At 34.1% G+C, this 19,955-nt stretch overlaps 2 protein-coding genes across 4 annotated transcripts; both read left to right on the top strand.

Annotated features, from left to right (window-relative positions):
- Window positions 1-401: 401 nt before the first annotated feature.
- On the top strand, window positions 402-6,111 carry LOC108765477 (manganese-transporting ATPase 13A1). Its single transcript, XM_018514227.1, has 18 exons — window positions 402-1,139; window positions 1,376-1,641; window positions 1,720-1,948; window positions 2,030-2,183; window positions 2,258-2,410; window positions 2,495-2,677; window positions 2,746-2,883; window positions 3,095-3,215; window positions 3,300-3,454; window positions 3,524-3,699; window positions 3,778-4,017; window positions 4,106-4,321; window positions 4,392-4,581; window positions 4,648-4,899; window positions 4,972-5,308; window positions 5,366-5,528; window positions 5,614-5,757; window positions 5,854-6,111. The coding sequence occupies exons 1-18, from the start codon at window positions 876-878 to the stop codon at window positions 5,959-5,961; spliced, it is 3,489 nt and encodes a 1,162-aa protein (XP_018369729.1). The 5' UTR covers window positions 402-875; the 3' UTR covers window positions 5,962-6,111.
- A 3,404-nt stretch (window positions 6,112-9,515) lies between these two features.
- LOC108765478 (sodium-coupled monocarboxylate transporter 1) lies at window positions 9,516-19,222 on the top strand. 3 transcript variants are annotated; one of them, XM_018514229.1, is made up of 15 exons: window positions 9,516-10,143; window positions 12,712-12,827; window positions 13,683-13,870; window positions 14,437-14,596; window positions 14,671-14,736; window positions 14,814-14,865; window positions 14,940-15,007; window positions 15,912-16,063; window positions 16,147-16,287; window positions 17,011-17,235; window positions 18,075-18,258; window positions 18,368-18,454; window positions 18,556-18,719; window positions 18,794-18,952; window positions 19,025-19,222. In XM_018514229.1, exons 2-15 carry the CDS (start codon window positions 12,735-12,737, stop codon window positions 19,140-19,142), a joined length of 1,857 nt encoding a protein of 618 aa, XP_018369731.1. In that variant the 5' UTR covers window positions 9,516-10,143; window positions 12,712-12,734; the 3' UTR covers window positions 19,143-19,222. The 3 variants fall into 3 exon arrangements, with proteins under 3 accessions (XP_018369731.1, XP_018369732.1, XP_018369733.1); XM_018514230.1 differs by lacking the exon at window positions 12,712-12,827 and having other exon boundaries at window positions 13,678-13,870; XM_018514231.1 differs by lacking the exon at window positions 9,516-10,143 and having other exon boundaries at window positions 12,783-12,827; window positions 13,678-13,870.
- The last annotated feature ends 733 nt before the right edge of the window (window positions 19,223-19,955 follow it).

Below are 19,955 nucleotides of genomic sequence, written 5' to 3'. Positions count from 1 at the left end.
GTTATATTAAGAAGGAAACATTATAAGAAAATTAAATGGTTTGGTTCAAATATTTAAAATACTTCCTTATAATATTTTCTTTAAATACATATAATAATCTGAAATTACGACTCCTGGTCGTTACTTACAGGGGATTCAGTAATCTAAAATGAAAAAAGTAGTCTTATAATTGCAGAGGGGAGAGAGACGTCATTACATAATTATGTTTTATTATTATTTAGAGTTTTTATTTGAAACTCCATCTCTATAATATTTTAAACAGTCAATTACTTTTTTTATTTATATGATACATCAAAAATGCAGCTATAACATTCTCATAATATAAGGATTTAAATAATTATTTGCGTTTATTACAGACAGAATTGCGACTAGGATATAAAAATGAATCATTTTTTGATAATTCAGAAAGCGCGCTACATGGATTCCTTCATTTGGCTTAATCTAGGAAAATTAACATTTAAATATAGCGGTTTTACAGCCATGTTCATTTTTAGGTTCGAGTTGTGCTTGTGATACACAAGATGACGCTTGAAGTGCATGCTTGCATTTAGTACAGGACTGTGTTATCTACTGAGAAATACTGGTGTCAGGACTGCTAAGTGCTAAGCCGTATCTGCCGCATTAGAGCTGCTGGCAACACTTCTCATCCATTCCAACTTTTAACATAACCCTGCGGCACAGTCGGCAACAGTCGGCTCGTTCATTCATTTTGAATCTCCGCATATGCGAAACGCGATCACCCAGCTCGCGTTATATTGCTCGAACGGATCGTGTGTTTAAAGGGAATCTCTGATGTGAATGGTGCTTAAAGTTTGTTGGTCGTTAAAACGTTTCTCGCCCGTTGTGACGACTTGTTAATCGTTGTCGGCGTAATCATGGCGGCGACCTCCTCACGAGTAGACGATCTCGTGCAATCCGTCAGCCTGCACAATCCACGAAAATGGATGTTCAACGGTTACATCCTGCCCTTCGTGATGCTACAGTCCCTGTGGATCTACTGTTGGATCTTCGTTTATGGCGTTGACGAGTACTATGACGCGGGCCTGGTGGGCATCGCAGCAATCGGCGTGCTGCAGATTTTCCTGTGCCTATGCTGTCAATGGTCGGTGCACATCCATACGTTCATAAACTGCAGCTCCGTAAGTGGCAATTATCCTTCAATCTGTCTCAAATAACGGGCACGTGGCTCTTCGTGGCTCCAATATGTTCCATAATTTGGTAGCCATTCGAACGCCCGGTCGTCTGCTAGAGTCGATCACGTGACACCTCGGCGGTACATTCGAACATCGCGAAAGATAAGCTTTGAGCATAGAATCTCATTTCAGCGTTTTATTTTGCGTTATTCCTTTCTTCTATTCCGTAAATAAAATTTCAGGAGGAGGATCCACACAAAGCCAGGATAGTTAAAGTAGTTCCCACCCCAAACAATGGCAGCTCGGAGCTGATTTCATTACATCACACGGATGAACAGGAACCTTGGTTCATTTTTCAAAAGACAAAATATTACTGGGACCCGGATAAAAGGTCATTCAGAGGGCTACAGTTCCCAATCAATCATTCCGTGAAACATTACTCTGAATGGAAAGGGTATCTGGATCAAAACGAAATTAAGAAAGCAGAAGAAAAATATGGGAAAAACAAGTATAGTGTGAACAACTTGCATCAATTCCTCGCAAGGCATCTTTTACCTCGCTGAAAATATTGTTTTTTTTTTACTAGATTGGACATGATTGTACCAGAATTCTGGGAGCTCTTTAAAGAGCGCGCTATTGCTCCGTTCTTCGTCTTTCAAGTATTCTGTGTGGCACTATGGTGCTTAGATAAATATTGGTATTATAGTATCTTTACATTGATCATGCTTATCATGTTTGAGTGTACACTGGTGCAACAACAATTAAGAAATATGGCGGAGATTCGTAAAATGGGCAATAAACCTTACATGATAATGGTATTAATACGAATACTGTCTGCTTGCGATTTACTTATTTCGGGCCAATTTCGTTTTCACGCTTATTTTTTTCTCTTTTAGGTGTATAGAAATAGACGATGGCGTTCATCATTTACAGACCAACTAGTTCCTGGAGATATTGTCTCTATTACAAGGCCTCAACATGATAATTTAGTGCCATGTGATATGTTGCTTTTGCGAGGCCCCTGCGTGGTTGACGAAAGCATGTTAACAGGTACTTTAAACAAGCTAGTAATATGTTTAAATCACAGACATAGATCATAGCAACTGAGAGAGAGAAATGTCTAGGTGAATCTGTACCTCAAATGAAAGAACCTGTAGAAGATATTGATGGAAATAGAATTATAGATATCGAAGGAGATGATAAACTTCACGTGCTTTTCGGTGGTACGAAAGTTGTACAGCATGCACCTCCTAGCAAAACTACTCCCGGTCTTCGAGGTATTATTAATAAATTTTATTTTTCACTTATAATGTTCTCACTCACTTTATTATTATTTACGGCATTAATGCGTGATATTACAGCGACCGATAATGGATGCATTGCTTACGTATTACGTACCGGCTTTTCCACCTCACAGGGAAAACTTTTAAGAACGATATTGTTCGGCGTTAAACGCGTTACAGCCAATAATTTAGAAACTTTCGGCTTCATTCTATTCTTGCTTATTTTTGCAATTGCTGCCGCCGCATATGTGTGGATCAAAGGTAATTCAATGTTACACATAAAAGTGAGAATTACGATAAATATTAACATGTACAAATTTCGATTTTAGGCAGCGAGGATCCTACAAGGAACAAGTATAAATTATTTTTGGAATGCACATTAATTTTGACGTCTGTTGTACCACCAGAGTTACCTATAGAATTATCTCTGGCTGTAAATACGTCTCTGGTAGCTCTATCCAAATTAGGTATTTAAAATAGATTTACTTTACCGAAAGCTTAAGGATGTATAAAACATGGAAAAATTATAAATTTTTCTATATTGCATTTGAAAGTAGTACGAAAAGTTTGATAGCGATTTAAAAACTTGGATTCAAAAATAATTTCAATAAGAAATACATATAATACATCTTCAAACCTATGAGAGTTACGTATAAAAATTGTTATGCCTCTTTGCAGGTGTATTCTGCACGGAACCGTTTAGAATTCCATTCGCCGGCAAAGTCGATATTTGTTGTTTCGACAAGACCGGTACGCTTACTAGTGATAATTTGGTTGTAGAGGGTATCGCGGGGATGAAGTAAGAAACTACTATCCGTTTTATTATCTTCGAGTAATCTTTCGCGCTATTAGAAAGTATGATTTTAATCTTTTACTTTTTAAGCGGTAAGCCAGACGTGGTCCAAATATCAGATGCACCTTTGGAGAGCATTCAAGTACTCGCCACGTGTCATTCGCTTGTTCAATTAGACGATGGTATCGTTGGGGATCCGCTAGAAAAAGCTACTCTCAAAGCTATCAATTGGAATCTCACGAAAGGTATAAATTTGCAAATAAAATACAACACAAACATATTAATACGCTACTTCATGCTAACATTTCGTTTAGGTGATTCTGTAATTCCTAAAAAGGGTAAATCTTCCGCATTGAAGATTGTACAGAGATATCATTTTTCATCGGCTTTGAAAAGAATGTGCGTTGTGGCTGGATATAATATTTCTGGGGCTTCAGACGTACATTACATGGCTACGGTAAAAGGTGCGCCAGAAACATTGAAGAATATGGTGAGCAAAATAACATTTGTCCACAATTTTAATTGATTTTTGTGTTTGTTGTTATTGATATAATCTGTTTCATTTCAGTTATCTTCTGTGCCAGAAAATTACGATTCAATCTATTTATCTCTTTCACGGCGCGGTGCAAGAGTTCTCGCTTTGGGCTATCGAAAACTTACCGGTAGCTTCTCCTCTCAAGAGTTAAGAGAATTAACTCGTGAAAAGTTGGAGAATAATCTCACATTTGCGGGATTTGTCATCATCAGCTGCCCTCTTAAATCCGACTCGAAAGCTGTTATTAAAGAAATCGTCAATTCATCACATTCGGTATGTATGTTGAGATGTCGATGATAAAAGTTTCAAAAAAATTTTACATAATTACCAAAAACTGAACGAGTTTAATATAATTATTTAGGTCGTGATGATAACGGGTGACAATCCTTTGACGGCTTGTCATGTAAGCCGCGAGCTACATTTCACGAAGAAACCTAGCACACTTATACTAACCAAAAATGATGGCGAATGGTTGTGGGAAAGCATAGACAAAAAGACTCAGCTTCCTCTAAGCATGAAAAATATTGAATCGCGAAAAGAGATCTGGAAAGAATATGCGCTTTGCGTGACGGGTGAAGTACGTAAATGAATAAAAATGTCGACTTTTTTACAATGATCGTTTGTTATTGCATAATTAACTTTTCTAGGGCTTATCGTATCTGAAGGAAAAAGAACGGGGACTTCTTTGGAAACTCTTGCCACACGTTATAATATTTGCACGATGTGCACCGAAGCAAAAAGAATTCATTATTATATCGCTACAATCTTTAGGCTATACGACGTTGATGTGCGGTGACGGAACGAATGATGTCGGAGCTTTGAAACACGCACAAGTGGGTAAGTTGACGAAAAGAGTGTGATAAAATTTGAATGTACTTGTTTTTCTTTCTTTTTCCCTGGTAGGTGTCGCAATTTTGTCCAGTCCGTCCGTGGTTACTGAAAAGCGAGAAGATCCAAAGAACGATAATTTGATGTCGCTCATAAACAATGGACCAAGAAATAATTCGAGAATGGCATCGGCGGGGTCTCGTGCAAAGCTGCAGAAGTTCCTGAAGGATATTGATAACGAGGTACAAGAGCCACCCGTGATCGTGAAACTCGGCGACGCTTCCATCGCGGCTCCCTTTACCAGCAAAATGTCATCCATTCAATGCAGTAAGGATCAATGCACGGGATATTATTGAATTTATTTATTCCTTGGAAATACAAATTTTTGTATACTTGCAGTATGTCACGTGATCAAGCAGGGACGCTGCACACTGGTCACCACCCTGCAGATGTTCAAAATACTAGCGCTGAATGCACTGATACTCGCCTACAGCCAGTCAGTGTTGTATCTAGATGGAATCAAATTTAGTGACGCGCAGGCGACTTTGCAGGGCGTCCTTCTGGCGGCATGTTTCCTCTTTATCTCACGATCAAAACCGCTGAAAACTCTTTCGCAGCAAAGACCGTTACCAAATATCTTTAATTTGTACACCATTGCAACTGTATTATTGCAATTTACTGTACATTTCATCTGTCTCGTTTATTTGGTGAAAGAAGCTACGATTTTATCTCCAAAGTAAGTTATGTTAATCGGAATTATTTGACCATGTTCTTCAAATTACTTCTTTTACAGGGATGATAAATTAGCAACCATCTTTAATACTACCAATGAAGTGAATTCGTTAGAAGAAAATGACAGTATTGAGGAAGAGCCGTTTGAGGCAAATTTAATTAATAGTACTGTATACATAATCGCAATGTGTTTTCAAGTTTCTACTTTTGCTATAAATTATCGAGTAAGTTGCCCATTATATTCTATTATCTAATTAAAAGATGCAATATCATTATACGATAAACACTAATTATATTACGTTCTATCAGGGTAAGCCATTCATGGAAAGTTTAACACAAAATAGAACTCTCTTGTTCAGTCTCGTGGGCAATTTTGCCGTTATTTTATTACTAGCTTGTGGATTCTTGCCGAATTTCGCGATGCAGTTCGAGATTGTAGACTTTCCAAGCAAAGTAAGTTTTACACGCAAGTACATAATTAAACTTAATGCAATTTATTTGCCGTTGAATCTATTTGGCATATGTATTTATAATACTTGCGTGTTGCAGTTCCGTACGACACTGGTTCAAATACTAGTCGCGGACTTTGTCTTCGCGTATATAGTCGACAGAGCTTGCCTATGGCTCTTTGGCGAAGGAAGACAACACAAACTGTGATGAACTATCTTTTATCGATTACAGACTGTATTGAAGTTTTTTTCTATGTAACTTTTGTTACTGATCTTGTTCCACGTTAAGAGCTGACAATTTTTATATTTAAGGATCGATAATGTACCTGTGAATATACACATAAATTATTTATCTCCATGCGCATTTTGTATTTTATGTCGTACGTTTTCCGTTTTTTTTTGTTTTCTCTATTCATATATTCTGTATAAAAATATAATGTGAGAATATAAATATATGCATCTGATCATTACCTACCTAATTGTTCACTTTGTGTAGTCAACTTTTTCTCCGTGGAACAAGAAACAACACTCTCGCGATCATTATTTATTATCGATAAAGGTATTACTCATCGCGCAAATAATGTATCTATGAAGCGTATAACTTTTTTATTTACTAAACATGTTTCTAAAAATACTTTTAGTTTATATATGTTAGTTTGTGTTTGCTCTGAGGAGGGCTCAAAAGTGAGTCGAAACATGTAAGCGCGTTTAGTAAATAAAGAAGTTTCACGCTTCATAGGTGTATTATTTGTGCGATGTCTTCTGCGCCTGACTCCTAGTGCCCTTGTTTTTTCCAATTCTTGGATTTATAAGGAGACTTGGTTAGTTTGATTTGTTATATGGTATTATTTATGCTCGATATTCATTAATAATTATTTCTGTAATAATCGTATTGTCTTTATATATGGTATATATTAATGGCGCAGAACAAATTTTATAGACAATTTTAATATTTCATTAATATATTAAAACAAATATTGATCGCTTGAGAAAAAAAATGCGTGTACATAAGTTGTAGATAACGATTCTGCTTTTTTTCACAGTGCAATATTCCTAGTGCAAGTTTTGAACACAGATATAGACATATAAATTTATATATAAATTTATATAGACATATTTTATACAAAAATACACATAGAATGCTCACGAGGTTGTAACTAAAACTTGTTCGTAACTGAACAAATGAAACATGAAAAGCTTACATGCTTACGCGAATGACTTTGTAATTGCAATATTGGACACGATTATACGTAGTAGTTTTATACATCAAAAATTACATTCCACTTCGATGATGTTGCATGTTGCGTAACATAAACAATTTTGCGTTTGCAAATTAAGCATAATTATTAATTTTTAAATTTCGTTAGCAGTATGCAATTCTCATTATTTCATTATACAGAAGGAATAAAGTGAAAGGATAACATTCGTTTATTGATATGTCGTGAATTGAACTAAGTGTAATTGTATATTGTACATTTATAATAATATTAATAAAGAAAATGTTCAAAATGATTATTGCAATTCTTTTTCAAATTGATATTAATATGTTAAAGTTAAAACATTAACAGTACAGTTAAAATTCAGAAGATAACGTAAAAAGAAACTAACTTAATTGAATTCATTTAATTTGTGTTTAAATGGCTAAAGAGATTTGCTATAAGAAAAAATTATATCGATGTTGCAAGGAGAGGATTATTTATCATTTGCCATATTCGGTGAGGTTATCATTTTTTATTCTACAGATTCGCATTTGAGCATTAAAACTGCTCGACGGCGAAGCAATCCTTACAATTTCGATTTTGTTAACGCAACCATTTTGAATTGACATCAGAAATAAAAAAATTCCTTTTTGCGATCGACAACAAATTCGTTTTTTTTGCATACCACCACGCAGATTTGATAATAATTAAACTAGTGAAGATATCTAAAACTCCTAGGCGGAAAAATTTTTACGAAAAATATAGATTGAGACAAGATCTTAGAAATTTTTAGTTTTTCGTAGATATTTGTAATGGGATGTATAGTAGCATTGTTTGTTTGAAAAACCAAGAAATCCTCCGCCATTTCCGTATACGTCTTCTGATACTGTATTGTAAGTTTTTATGAAACATTTTTTCATATTTTGTGTATCACAAATATCTACAAAAAACTGAGAATTTCTAAGATAAACGAATCTCACTTTACGTCTCACTACGAATATCTACGATAAACTAAGAATCTTAATCTATATAGTTTTTCTGTACTTTTTCGTAAAAATTTTGTCCATCAGGGTTCTCATTTCGATTCATATATACTAATAAATAGCTGCAAAAGAGGATGTTAAATTTTAATGTTAGTTTTTTAGTTAATACGAAGTTCGGAGAGATATACAAATTCTGGAAGAGTTGTAACTAAGGCGGAAATGAGTAACGTATCATGGAGAAGTATCGGAAATATAAGAGAAATTGTAATTTAGAAAAATAAATTTTATTACATTTTATTTGATAAACAATTGTTAAATAAGATTAATATTAAACATCTTCGGAATTAAACAATAAGGACTGTATTGTTATTGAGTAACAATATGTAACTTGTACAAGATTTTCAAACGATTAACGAACGAGGAGTCCGATACAAAATAATCGTTGGTTTCCAACTCTAGCTTTGAAGAATAAATATGTTATCAAGTTGTACGTGTTTGTACCAATAATACAATCTTTTATTGCTTAATTCCCGTAATACCTTGATATCTTACTTAACAAGATTTTTCGGGTTTGTCTTTGATAACAATTTTTCCATACTCCCGATGTTTCCAAAAGATAAGCAATACACTATTTGATTTTAAGTAGCCCTTTAACGATATATAATTCGTACATTTCGAAACTTCTTTATGCGATAGCAAAAAATCCCTCTTTTCACCAATTACTATCTTTTCTGATAGTATTATAGGACACGTTGATACACACAGGTTAAATCATGTATTTATTAATATAGAATAGTAAAAAGAAGAAATATTTAATATGACTGACTACTCTATATCATCGTATGATGTACACATAAAACTAATTTATGTTTTAATCTATAAAATCTGTTTAACCTTTTAATATATGAAATATAAAAAAAGAATTTTTAATGGATTTCTTACAATGACGTCATAGACATAATACGCAAATGTGGAGAACCATGTTACGTTACGTATTGTGGAGACTAATAGCGTTCTTGACCGTATTTAAACTGATTTGGGTTGGATAATAATATTGCATACTCTATTATTGGTAGAGCATGTGACGTCATTAATCTAACTCGGATCAGTTTAAAGCCGCTACGATAAAAAAATTATAAGGATTGCTAATTAGAGATTAGAATTCGACCAGACAATAAATAATTAATTTTAATCCGTTTCGTTCCGATCGACTGAATTTTTTAATTCGCAATTCTCAATCTCTAATATGTATAGTGCGACTTGTGCTTTAGGTCGGTATCCACCGGTTCTTATATTTAAAACCATTTAAGTACAGTCTTAAGATATCACAGAGTCAAATAAGAATTTTAAGATATTAGATAGTTAAGACTTAGATAGTTTTAAAATAAAAGCCGACTACAAATACCGGCCTACGAGCAAAGTTTCTCAGTCAGTATCTCTTGATCGATAACACTTAAATCATTGTAAGCTGTCGTGTCTCAGCTGTACACACTGACTGTGCTACCGTCAATGGTGCCTTTTTTTAGCGAAAGTACGCGTGATTTGTGTTTCACGACGTAATCGTCGCTACGGTGTCGAAGACTGTCGAGCCGCGGCTCAGTCGATCGCGGTCGTTGCTTACGGACGCGTCCCACTTCGCTCGCATCTGTTAGTGCACGATAGCCGGCTGACATCCACGCGCTTGAAAGGCGAGGACAGTGAAGAGCATATGTCACCGTCGTTGAGGAATATTAAAAACTCATACTTTTGGCGTCATCGCGCGGTGAAATCTCGCGCTATGTGTCTCATGAGGAATCAAACGGTCAAAAGTTCCCGACAGGAATCTATTGCGTGAGATTGGATATTCGGTCGGCAAATTTTCGTAAAGTAGTTTGAAAACTTTCTCGCTTTTTCCCACTATTGATTCTATTCATCCGAGACAACGAAGGCTACGATTATATTGACGATTTGATTCGCGAATAATCAATAAAAAAAGATCTGGAACTTGAAGGGAAGAGACGAAGAAAGAGAGAACGGAGAAATAGGAGACGGAAGAAGTATTGATATTGTTTAAAAAAAAAAAAAAAACAATCACTCTGTTTATCATTTGGAGGAAAAAGGATCGCGGTATTTGAAAACACCGCCACACAGTGTAGCAGTACCCGGTACAACAGAAATCTAGAATCGGACTGGAATGAAATAGTTTCGAGTTTTAATTTTTGCTCTAAGGTTAGTAATGCGTCAACAATTTCAAGTATACGAATTTCAAAAAAGTCAAATAATATAATTCTTTTATCGAGATGAGGATAGAGACGCGAATAAGATCGTTTTTTTTTTAACTCCTCCAGTGTCCATGATGACATTTAATGTTGAATATCAGGGTAGATTTAATTTTTCTTATGCTACCAAACCGGTTAGATACGATTCGGAAGTTTTTATCAGCCAGTTCTCCAAACTGCATGAAATAAATCCAGATTGTTAGTATAGTTTATGAGACATATGCTACATTCAAGCAAAACAGCAAGTCACGATATCGTTAAAATGACATTAAAATGAATCGGAAATAATTGAAAAATGACTTTTAATGATCATTTTAGAGTTATTTTGACATCATAATGACTTGTTGTTCTGCTTGACATCATAATGACTTGTTGTTCTGCTTGGGCAAAAGCAAATATAGTTCACTTGAAAATCTTCGGTAAAAATAGGATGATTGAATTTTAGACACTGCTTGTCAGGTAGCAAGCTACATCATTTTGACGTCAGCTTGCTACCAGGGTTGTTATATGACGCTTTAACATACGTTGTAGCAAGCTACGTCATTTTGACGTCAAATGACGTCATTTTGACGTCAGCTTGCTACCAGGGTTGTTATATGACGCTTTAACATACGCGAATATTCGAGATAAAGCAGCTATAAAATTTGTTCCGTTCTTCTACGTGATTGCCGAAAAGGAAAGAATTTTTTAAGTTTTTTCAGTTATGATTGCATTCCGGAAAATCATCGGTTGTGTTTGTATCATACAAAGGGAAGAACAACGAAAGAAAGTCAGAAAAAGGAAAATCTGACAAAAGTAGGAGATTAAACGGACACATTACACATGAGATAAAGCAGCTATAAAATTTGTTCCGTTCTTCTACGTGATTGCCGAAAAGGAAAGAATTTTATAAGTTTTTTCAGTTATGATCGCAATTCTGGAAAATCATCAGTTGTGTTTGTATCATACAAAGGGAAGATCAACGAAAGAAAGTCAGAAAAAGGAAAATCTGACAAAAGTAGGAGATTAAACGGACACGTTACACGGCTCTTACCGATCGCTGATTAAGGACAGTCCGTGCATCGCTGTATCAATATATTCCTAATATTCGAGATCTTGCTGCGGAACATTTTCGCGAATGTCTCGGCGAATCACGTAATTAGGTGTGCTAAATATAAGGAATGACTATTAATAACAATAGAAGCATGTATCGTCTGTCGACTATTTCGCGCGTGGTCATAATGGTCGGTAAATGCGAATTATCCACTGTTGATGCGACTAATTATATTCATTCAGCATATGTTATACTGTATAATCGTGATAGTAGGAAGTACTCCAATCAAAACGGAGTTGAAAAACCTCGAATTTCATAAAATGCTTGATTCAACTTCTAACTCCTTTCGTTTGTGTATTGGCTATATTATCGAATTCCATTACTTTGACGTTGATTGACTGTTGGACTTTATATAGAACGATAACGCGCGAGACTAGTCCAATTGTAGCTTTCCTCATCAAAGATCTTTCGATCTAAATCATCATTTGTGAGATGCTATTTTATCTATCTTCAGAAGAGTTCTAGAAGCGTAGCGATTAAATTTCGCGATATTGACGAATATGCAAGTAGTTTTTGAAACATTTGACGTAGAATAGCCTTGGTGATTTGAATATTAATTAGCAATGCAAATTGTACTGAGAACGGTAATGAAAACCGATATGGTCTCACAATCGGTTTACCAACGAACTTTCCGCTTGTTAACGCTCGCGACTCGGCAATTGACCCTGATTGATCAGAAAATAACAGAACTTCGAACCCGTAATTTCATGTGACTAGAAATAGTATATCTATTGTCAAATAAACTCTAACACCAGTAAAGACACTTTTTTTTAATAACAACATCATAAGAATATTCAAAATGTGATTGAATATAAAAATAGAAATGTGAGATACACACACACACACACGCACGCACGCATACAGAGAATATTCCGTAATAACGCTTAAGGGGAGACTCCTAAGATCATTTTGAGACGAAAATCTTAATACCAAAATGTTGAAAAAAAAGTTTTTTAACATATTAATGAATATTAATAAATATTAATGAATATTGATAATTAGAAATATTAACAATTTTATCTCTGTATGCATAATATTTATATCAATATTAATAAGAAGCGACAACGAACTTTTGCTTTTAACACTTTACATAATATCATGAATGCTCAAGGTAATATGATTTACTAACTTTAAATGTTTCTAATTTTAAAGACCATATCGCCTTGATATTTTGATATTAGAATTTTCGTCTTAAAATGATCTCAGAAATCTACCACTAAGTGTTGTTACGGTCTTTACAAGATACCCTGTATATAAAACAACTAGAAATCCATAATAATGTAACGACTTATATTTTTCAGTCCCTATTTTTGAGTTAATTCTTTTTAGTCGTGATTGAAAATTCCTTTGATTAGATTATCTTCCTCTGATTAGACCGTAATCTAATATACGAATAATTGTAATTCACTTCGCTCGTTAATGTAGAACGGAAATACGAGATTTGAGGGATGGCATCGCAAGCTGTGGAACTGAGAACACTGCTACGATTGTCATTCAACGTTAACAAGACCAAATTACTAGCACGTGCGAAGAAGTCACAGGTCAGTGGCTTCTCTAACAGGGAAACGTTAACGATGGCGGGCATTAACGATATGTTTGCAATATCCTTTGCGATCAATTGATGACGTGACATACATCCTTAATATATTTGTATTATAACGCGTGATACTTAATTACTGCCTATATTGATAGACGCTAGACAGTAAAACGCGACTTATACAAGATGAATAAAGAACCGGGCGCAATATTTCTGGCGATGCGCCAGTCGATAGTCCTTGCGGTAGGACTTAGCGGATTAAAAATATCGCCGACTTTGCAATCTGAGACATGACTCACAATTTTAACGCTGATCTAAAAGAAACACAATACGTGATTTGATGCAAATCTAAAAGTAAAGTGATTGTGAAATAATTTTTTTGGTTCATGTATTAAACATGAAATAATTAACATAATTATTATAATTATATGCGACAATCTTTGTCATTGCAAGCAGTCGCGATCAACAAGGTTAATTAAGTTTCATGTATACTGTCGATTCTGTAATATCTGTTATTGAATGACACTTATGATTTAAATTAGTAAATAGTATTAATAGTCCGATTAACAAATGTCAATAATAGTTCAATTAATTAATAGAAAGACTACAAGGAAAGAATTAAGAAGAGTTGAAATATACAAATTTTTGATAAAATAAAATTTAATTAAATAAAAATAGATAATAAATTATGTATTCATATATGGTAAATTAATGCCAACGTTGATTAAGATATGCTAAGAATATAGTAGAATTTTATGGTGATTATATGTTGCGGTATATGCATGTTTAAGAATTTAGTTAAGCATAATGCATCATTTCGAATGTATTGGATAGATTTAACTCTTTGATTTCAGTAAAGATGATAGCTGTATCGGAAAGAGGATACTTTCATTGGATCGATTGGCTGGTGTTTGCACTTATGCTCTTCGTGTCTGCCGCAGCCGGTTTGTGGCACTTCAGAAGAGCGCAAAAGTCGAACACACAGGACTACCTGCTTGGTGGAAGAAGCTTAGGACTCTTTCCCGTGTCCGCTTCTCTCGTCGCCAGGTAAGCTTGGTTCGTTATTCTACACGATTTAAGACTATTAAAAGAAAAAAAGGAAATATAAGGAATAAATGAAAAATGAGAATTTAAAACATTCTGAAACATAACAGAAGAATTAAAGAATTCGTTAATGTTAAAAAATTAAACAATTCTTTTTATCGCCATCGTAAATTTCACATTTTAATTCAGAATAAAGACTCTTTTAATATTTCTGTATAACAATGTTCACGTCAATTTTAGAGATTAACATTACATACTCGGAAAGAATGATCTTACCAAAGTATCTAAAAATTCAGCTCGATACAGATCTAAAATTAATCTTGCTACAAAAAAATTTTATAGGATGTTCAAACTGGTTGCTGAAATGTCAAAATTTTTTGTAGCATTGCTCATCGTGCTTGAGATTCCTTTAAAATTATTTTGATGATTCAACAAAATTATTTTCAGATTTGCATCTAGCTAAATTTTTAGATACTTCATTAAAATCATCCTTTCCGTATCTCATTTATCGTGTAATTCGGGCTTGATTGATTAGTTATGCAGAATATTTAATCCGACCGTAACTGTAGTTTCATATCAGGCGTGACGATTTTGGGTACTCCGACGGAGATCTACAACTTTGGCACGCAATATTGGATCACGATCTTCTCGATTCTTTTTTCCGGTATCGTGGTCGCTACTATATATCTTCCTGTCTTTACTACCTTACAACTTAACTCCGTTTACGAGGTTAGTTCTCTCCATTTAATTCCGTTTAGTGTACCTCTCGATGTGGCATAATTTTCACGATTCTCTTCTTTTAGTATTTGGAAATTCGATTTAATCGCACTGTAAGGATTCTGATTTCTTCAATTTTTGTTTTCGACGTGGTAAGTCTACATCTGGCCTGTTTATGCTTTCATGACGAATTCAAAGAGTAAATTGAATAAGAATCAATTAATTTCAGATTCTTTACCAGTCAATCGTAGTCTATGTCCCTGCACTGGCGTTAAACCAAGGTATTTTGTATAGTTACATTATTCACGTTCAGATTTTAACTATTTCCATGAAGACTTTCTATGATTCATTGTAGTGAGCGGTATCAACATACACTTGATCGGAAGCATCGTATGCGTCGTATGTGTTTTCTATACCGTTCTGGTAAGTTGCCATTTCGTGTCTTTAATTTTTTTTATTAGTTTTGATCAACGAATTATTCCTCTTTTTCACTTCGTAAATTAAAGTAAAAAGAAAAATTGAAATGAAAGATCGTAAGATTGTCATATTACACTTGAATGTTAACAAGAACAGTATACGCAGGGGGGATGAAAACGGTTGTGTGGCGGTCGAGAGAACGGAAGCCTAAGCTAATTTTCCGGGGGAGGCTCGTTCGCCAAATTCCCGCGGGATGGCTGGAGTTCCTCGGACACGGTCTACCGTAGGAAACAATTTTCAGTGGACAATGCCGCGAAGAATCTCACGCGAGAGCCTTAGTACTGGAAATGTTTATGGACGGAAACTGAAAGCCCGACAATGGCGCGGGGAAACAATGGCGCGGAGAACGTCGAGCGGATGTTATCGTAGCAGCGGATCACAAAGCCGGCGCTGAAGTGATTAATCGCGGGATCGCGCGCCTGTAATTATCCGAGCAATTTGTTGGATCTCGTATTAATGAGAATTTATCGTGGTTGAGTGGCTCTTTACAAATTTGTTTATTATATGCCGCCTGCGCACGCGCGAGCATGCTGTGGACTGTATGCAATTGCATGCACTCGAAAAAGCATTCGCCACTAACGCATTCTTCAGAAATAGATAATACCGGCGCGGAAATATTGCTTTTTATCGGAAGATTGAGGAAGTCGTATTTGATCATCAAATGATCAAATTCCTAATTTACCTTAACTCTGATGATTGTCACAAAAGAAAATACACTGATTAAATACAGATACGTGTAAATAAGTATATACATGCAGATCAAGTAAAATCGTTACGAGAAATTCAAGAGTGTTTCATATAAATAAAATATTTCGTTCTACACTGCACTCGGTTTTTGATCTTTTATTAGGGTGGTATTCGAGCAGTGGTATGGACAGACGCATTACAAGTCGGCGTGATGATAGCAGCGGTTATCACAGTTGCCTCTCTAGGAACTTATCAAATGGGAGTATCTGAAATTTGGAATAGAGCTAACGATGCCAATCGCATCGAATTTTTCAAGTAAGAATTCAAAGAATATCATCAAATTATATCGCGCAAGCATACCAAATATTCACTCGTATTCTTTTATTTATTTTGTATAGTTTTGATCCATCGCCCTCCACGAGACACACCTTTTGGACAGTACTGATTGGTTCTTGGTTGTATAATACCTCGTATATCGCTGTCAATCAAACTATGGTGCAACGATACATATCGTTGAAAAATACAAAGATATCTCAAATGTGAGTATACCGATTACTTTAGCAACTTTCAATCATACACTGAAAAAAAATATAGTCAATTTTAATAAATTTTTAGTTCAATACTGCCAACTAAACATTTACTTACAGTAAATAAATTTGTTCAGTAAAAAAAATGATTGTTAAATCAAATTAATATTTCTTGTATCAAATAAATATATCTTTATATTTAATAAATATTTTGTTGGCAGTATATATATTCAACTAAATATTTATTAAAATTAACTATATATTTTTTTTAGTGTAGTAATTTTGTTATAAAATGATAAGAGATAGTAAAGAATATAAATATTATATTATACGTACACAATATTATATATAAATGTATGTTTTACTCTCTATATATACTATCTCATATAATAACTGTATCTTATAATACAATTTATAACATAAAATTACTACAATTAAAAGTTAATATATCACAATACTATAAACAATATCATTATATATATATGTATATTTTTTTATAGAATAAATAGAAATAATAAAATGCTCATCATTCATCATTTTAGTTTCTGTCGGACTTTGTCTTGGTTTGCCAATAAAGTTCGTGAAAGATAATTTCTTTTGATTGTTATGCAAATTACGTAAACAATTCGGAAAAATACTCTGAAAAAGAATATCGAATCGTACATTCACTCTGCGTGCGTGTGTGTCTATATTAATATAGCCAATGTTACAAATCTTTACATATCCTAATTACAGATCCATTGCGATATTTACCATCAGCATAATGGTGTTTATTTCAACATGCTGTTGGTGTGGACTAGTCCTTCTCGCTTGGTGGTCGCCACCGAAATGTGATCCAAGAGTTTCTGGCTTAATTACGGCCGATGATCAATTGTTGCCGGCTTATGTCATGGAAATTGCTCATCATTTACATGGGATACCTGGCCTTTTTATTTCTGGAATTTTTGGCGCAGCACTCAGGTATCACAAAACAAATTAATATATATGTAAGTAAATTGTCTATATGAGTAGTTTTTGCGGTTGTGTTAGTTGGGGGGGGGGGGGGGGTTTTTTTTTTTCCAACAAATTTTTTTAGCTAAACGAAATGCTGAGCGTAAAAATTTTTTTTACGGAAATTTTATTTTAAGAACGCATAAATAGCGCATTATTATATAATTTATTCATTAAGATTTGGTTAAGTGGGGAGGCCAGCTAGGTAGACGTTATATTTACAGAGTGATAAGATACAATTCGTAAATAAACGAAATGTACTTACAAAGTTAAAATATGCAGTTAACTTCGTTATTGTGTTTTATCGTCTTAAGCCCACTTTAGACAATAATTCGCAACAGAATTCTATTTATAATATTGCATGTCATAACATAAAAAAACATTGTAAGGAGTATCAATGATATATATTTTCTATATGTATGTATTTTATTTCTTCAAATGTTTTCTATGTTTATTTTTATTTCAATATATGTAATTAAGTAAGATATAATATTCATTCGCTGAGGTGTCTTTACCAAAATCAACATATTTCGATCAACGATATTTATGGAAAGGATGGTTTTCTTAAAAATAAAATAAAACGGGCGATTTTTTTATGCGTCAAATCGATAGCAAATAAATAAAATAATTTATTATTTTTACCAAATTTCTCTGTACTTATAATTTAAATAAAAAAACAAAGTTATTTGTTGTTTAGTTTAGCTGACGTGAACCATTTGACCGAATGAGAAAATTAGCAATTTTCGTGCTCATGATGTTTAGTTGTTGATCTGTCGCGAGCAAATATGAAAATTGTCCTTTTTTCGCAGTTCATTATCAGTAGGCTTCAACTCGACGTCCGTTGTGATTCTGGAGGACTTCGTTAAAGGATGCTTTAAAATGAAGCCCAATGATCGTTGTTCCACGATTTTCGTGAAAATCCTTGTCGTCCTGTTTGGTGTGATGGCGCTATGCTTACTTTTCTTGATCGAGAAATTAGGTGGAGTTCTATCTGTGAGTGTTCAATGTTATTATTTTATTGTAATTTATATTAAAACATCAAAATGCTATAATTTTTATTACTGCAATTAAAAATACTGTAATTTTTATTATTGCAATTTAGGTGACGGGTAGTTTAGCTGCTATCGCTGCCGGAACTTCCTTTGGCGTCTTCACTCTAGGTATCTTGTTTCCGTGGGCAAATTCCAAGGTATAGATTAAAATGTGATCAACTCTCAGATGGATAAATTATTTTCCGTACAACCTCTAACAATAAAAAACTATTGTTTCGTGTATATCTGTTTTGTGCAGGGTGCCTTTTTTGGTACTATTGCAGGATTCGTTATGTCTGGATGGGTCAGTTTTGGTGGGAATGCGGCCATTGGTTCTGGTCTCATAATGCCAAAGAAACTTCCAGTGCCACAGTGCGAGGGAAATATGAGCCAAAATTTCTTAAAGCAATTTGAATGGCACAAGTGAGTCGCTACTTTTATTTAATTTGTATTGAATTTGATCTTGGTTCTAATTAACAAACGCATACATTGTGCAGCGAAGACAATGTCTTCCCGTTATATCGGTTGTCTTACCACTGGGTTGCTCCTATTGGCACGTTGGCGGTACTTGTGGTGGGTGCGATTGTCACCTGTATGACAGGTGCGCAAAATCCTTCATCGATCGACAAGAATTTGCTCTCTCCAGTGATTCATAGGTAATCAACTCGTTTAGAAACTTTTGTTACAACTTTTATTACAACGAAAGAAACATCACTCTTAATTTACAGGTGGTTACCACAACAAAAATGTTCACAAGAGGTAGATGGATGTGTACCTGTATCGACCGATTTGCAACTATCAGCGAATTTATTATCGGCTCTTCGCAAAAAATCACAACCTAATTAACAATAACGTTCTATAGAAAACATAATAAATGGTTTCGCAAATATATCATTGTTATCAACTAATGGATATGTTAAACTGGCAATTAGAAGATTTTAAAGTACTTATTATTGATTTTTATAATTAATTTTTTCTTTTTTTCAAAATATGTTATTTATAAAAATTTATATATAAAATAAATCTCCGATTATCAAAATTACATTTCACAAAAAAATTACATATCAAAGTTTCAATTTTGAACAATGGACCAATTGAATTTAATGTACGTAATTAAATTATACATATATAAATTTCGAAACGACTTTCAATCTTTAAAATAAAAATAAACAATCAATTCAAGGTTAATGAAAGTCAAAGCAGATGGAGGTGCTCAACGATACAATTACAAAACTTTAATTACTTTCCATTACACAAAACCTTTATTTTTTAACGTTTTGATTCTCTTTGGGAGTTCTCTTTAGCGAAATTACGTATCCTAACTCATTTTCGTTGAATGATCCGTCAATTAAAAATCGCTCGTTAGACGTACTCGACTATCTAGGCAATACAGTCAGAAGTTCTTAGTTTCCTGTAATATATATGGCTAAAACATTAAAAAATAGTTAAAACGTTAAAAATTAGACATCAACTACCTGTCAATTTTAACTACGAAAGCTTCGTGACATGTCGGGCTTTTTGTTTGAGAATTCACTGCAGTTAGAAATCTGATAGTGACTGATTCTTGGTGGATCGTTCAAAGAAAATGAGTTGGGATATGTAATTTTGTTAAAGAGGACTTCAAAGAGAGTCGAAACGTTCAAAAATGAAGAAAATTTT

The sequence above is a fragment of the Trachymyrmex cornetzi genome, unplaced genomic scaffold, assembly GCF_001594075.2.
Source record: "Trachymyrmex cornetzi isolate Tcor2-1 unplaced genomic scaffold, Tcor1.1 scaffold490, whole genome shotgun sequence".
Classification (NCBI taxonomy): domain Eukaryota; kingdom Metazoa; phylum Arthropoda; class Insecta; order Hymenoptera; family Formicidae; genus Trachymyrmex; species Trachymyrmex cornetzi.
Note: the sequence above shows the minus strand (reverse complement) of the source record. Positions and strands in the feature narration are given on the sequence as shown.

Excerpts from the sequence above, each read along its gene's own strand:
- LOC108765478 (XM_018514229.1), top strand. The coding sequence starts at position 12,735 with ATGGCATCGCAAGCTGTGGAACTGAGAACACTGCTACGATTGTCATTC. Across the intron at positions 12,828-13,682 it reads CACGTGCGAAGAAGTCACAG|ATGATAGCTGTATCGGAAAG; the intron begins GTCAGTGGCTTC and ends ATTTCAGTAAAG. Across the intron at positions 18,455-18,555 it reads TTCCGTGGGCAAATTCCAAG|GGTGCCTTTTTTGGTACTAT; the intron begins GTATAGATTAAA and ends TGTTTTGTGCAG.
- LOC108765477 (XM_018514227.1), top strand. The coding sequence starts at position 876 with ATGGCGGCGACCTCCTCACGAGTAGACGATCTCGTGCAATCCGTCAGC. Across the intron at positions 2,184-2,257 it reads TGACGAAAGCATGTTAACAG|GTGAATCTGTACCTCAAATG; the intron begins GTACTTTAAACA and ends AGAAATGTCTAG. Across the intron at positions 5,758-5,853 it reads TTGTAGACTTTCCAAGCAAA|TTCCGTACGACACTGGTTCA; the intron begins GTAAGTTTTACA and ends TGCGTGTTGCAG.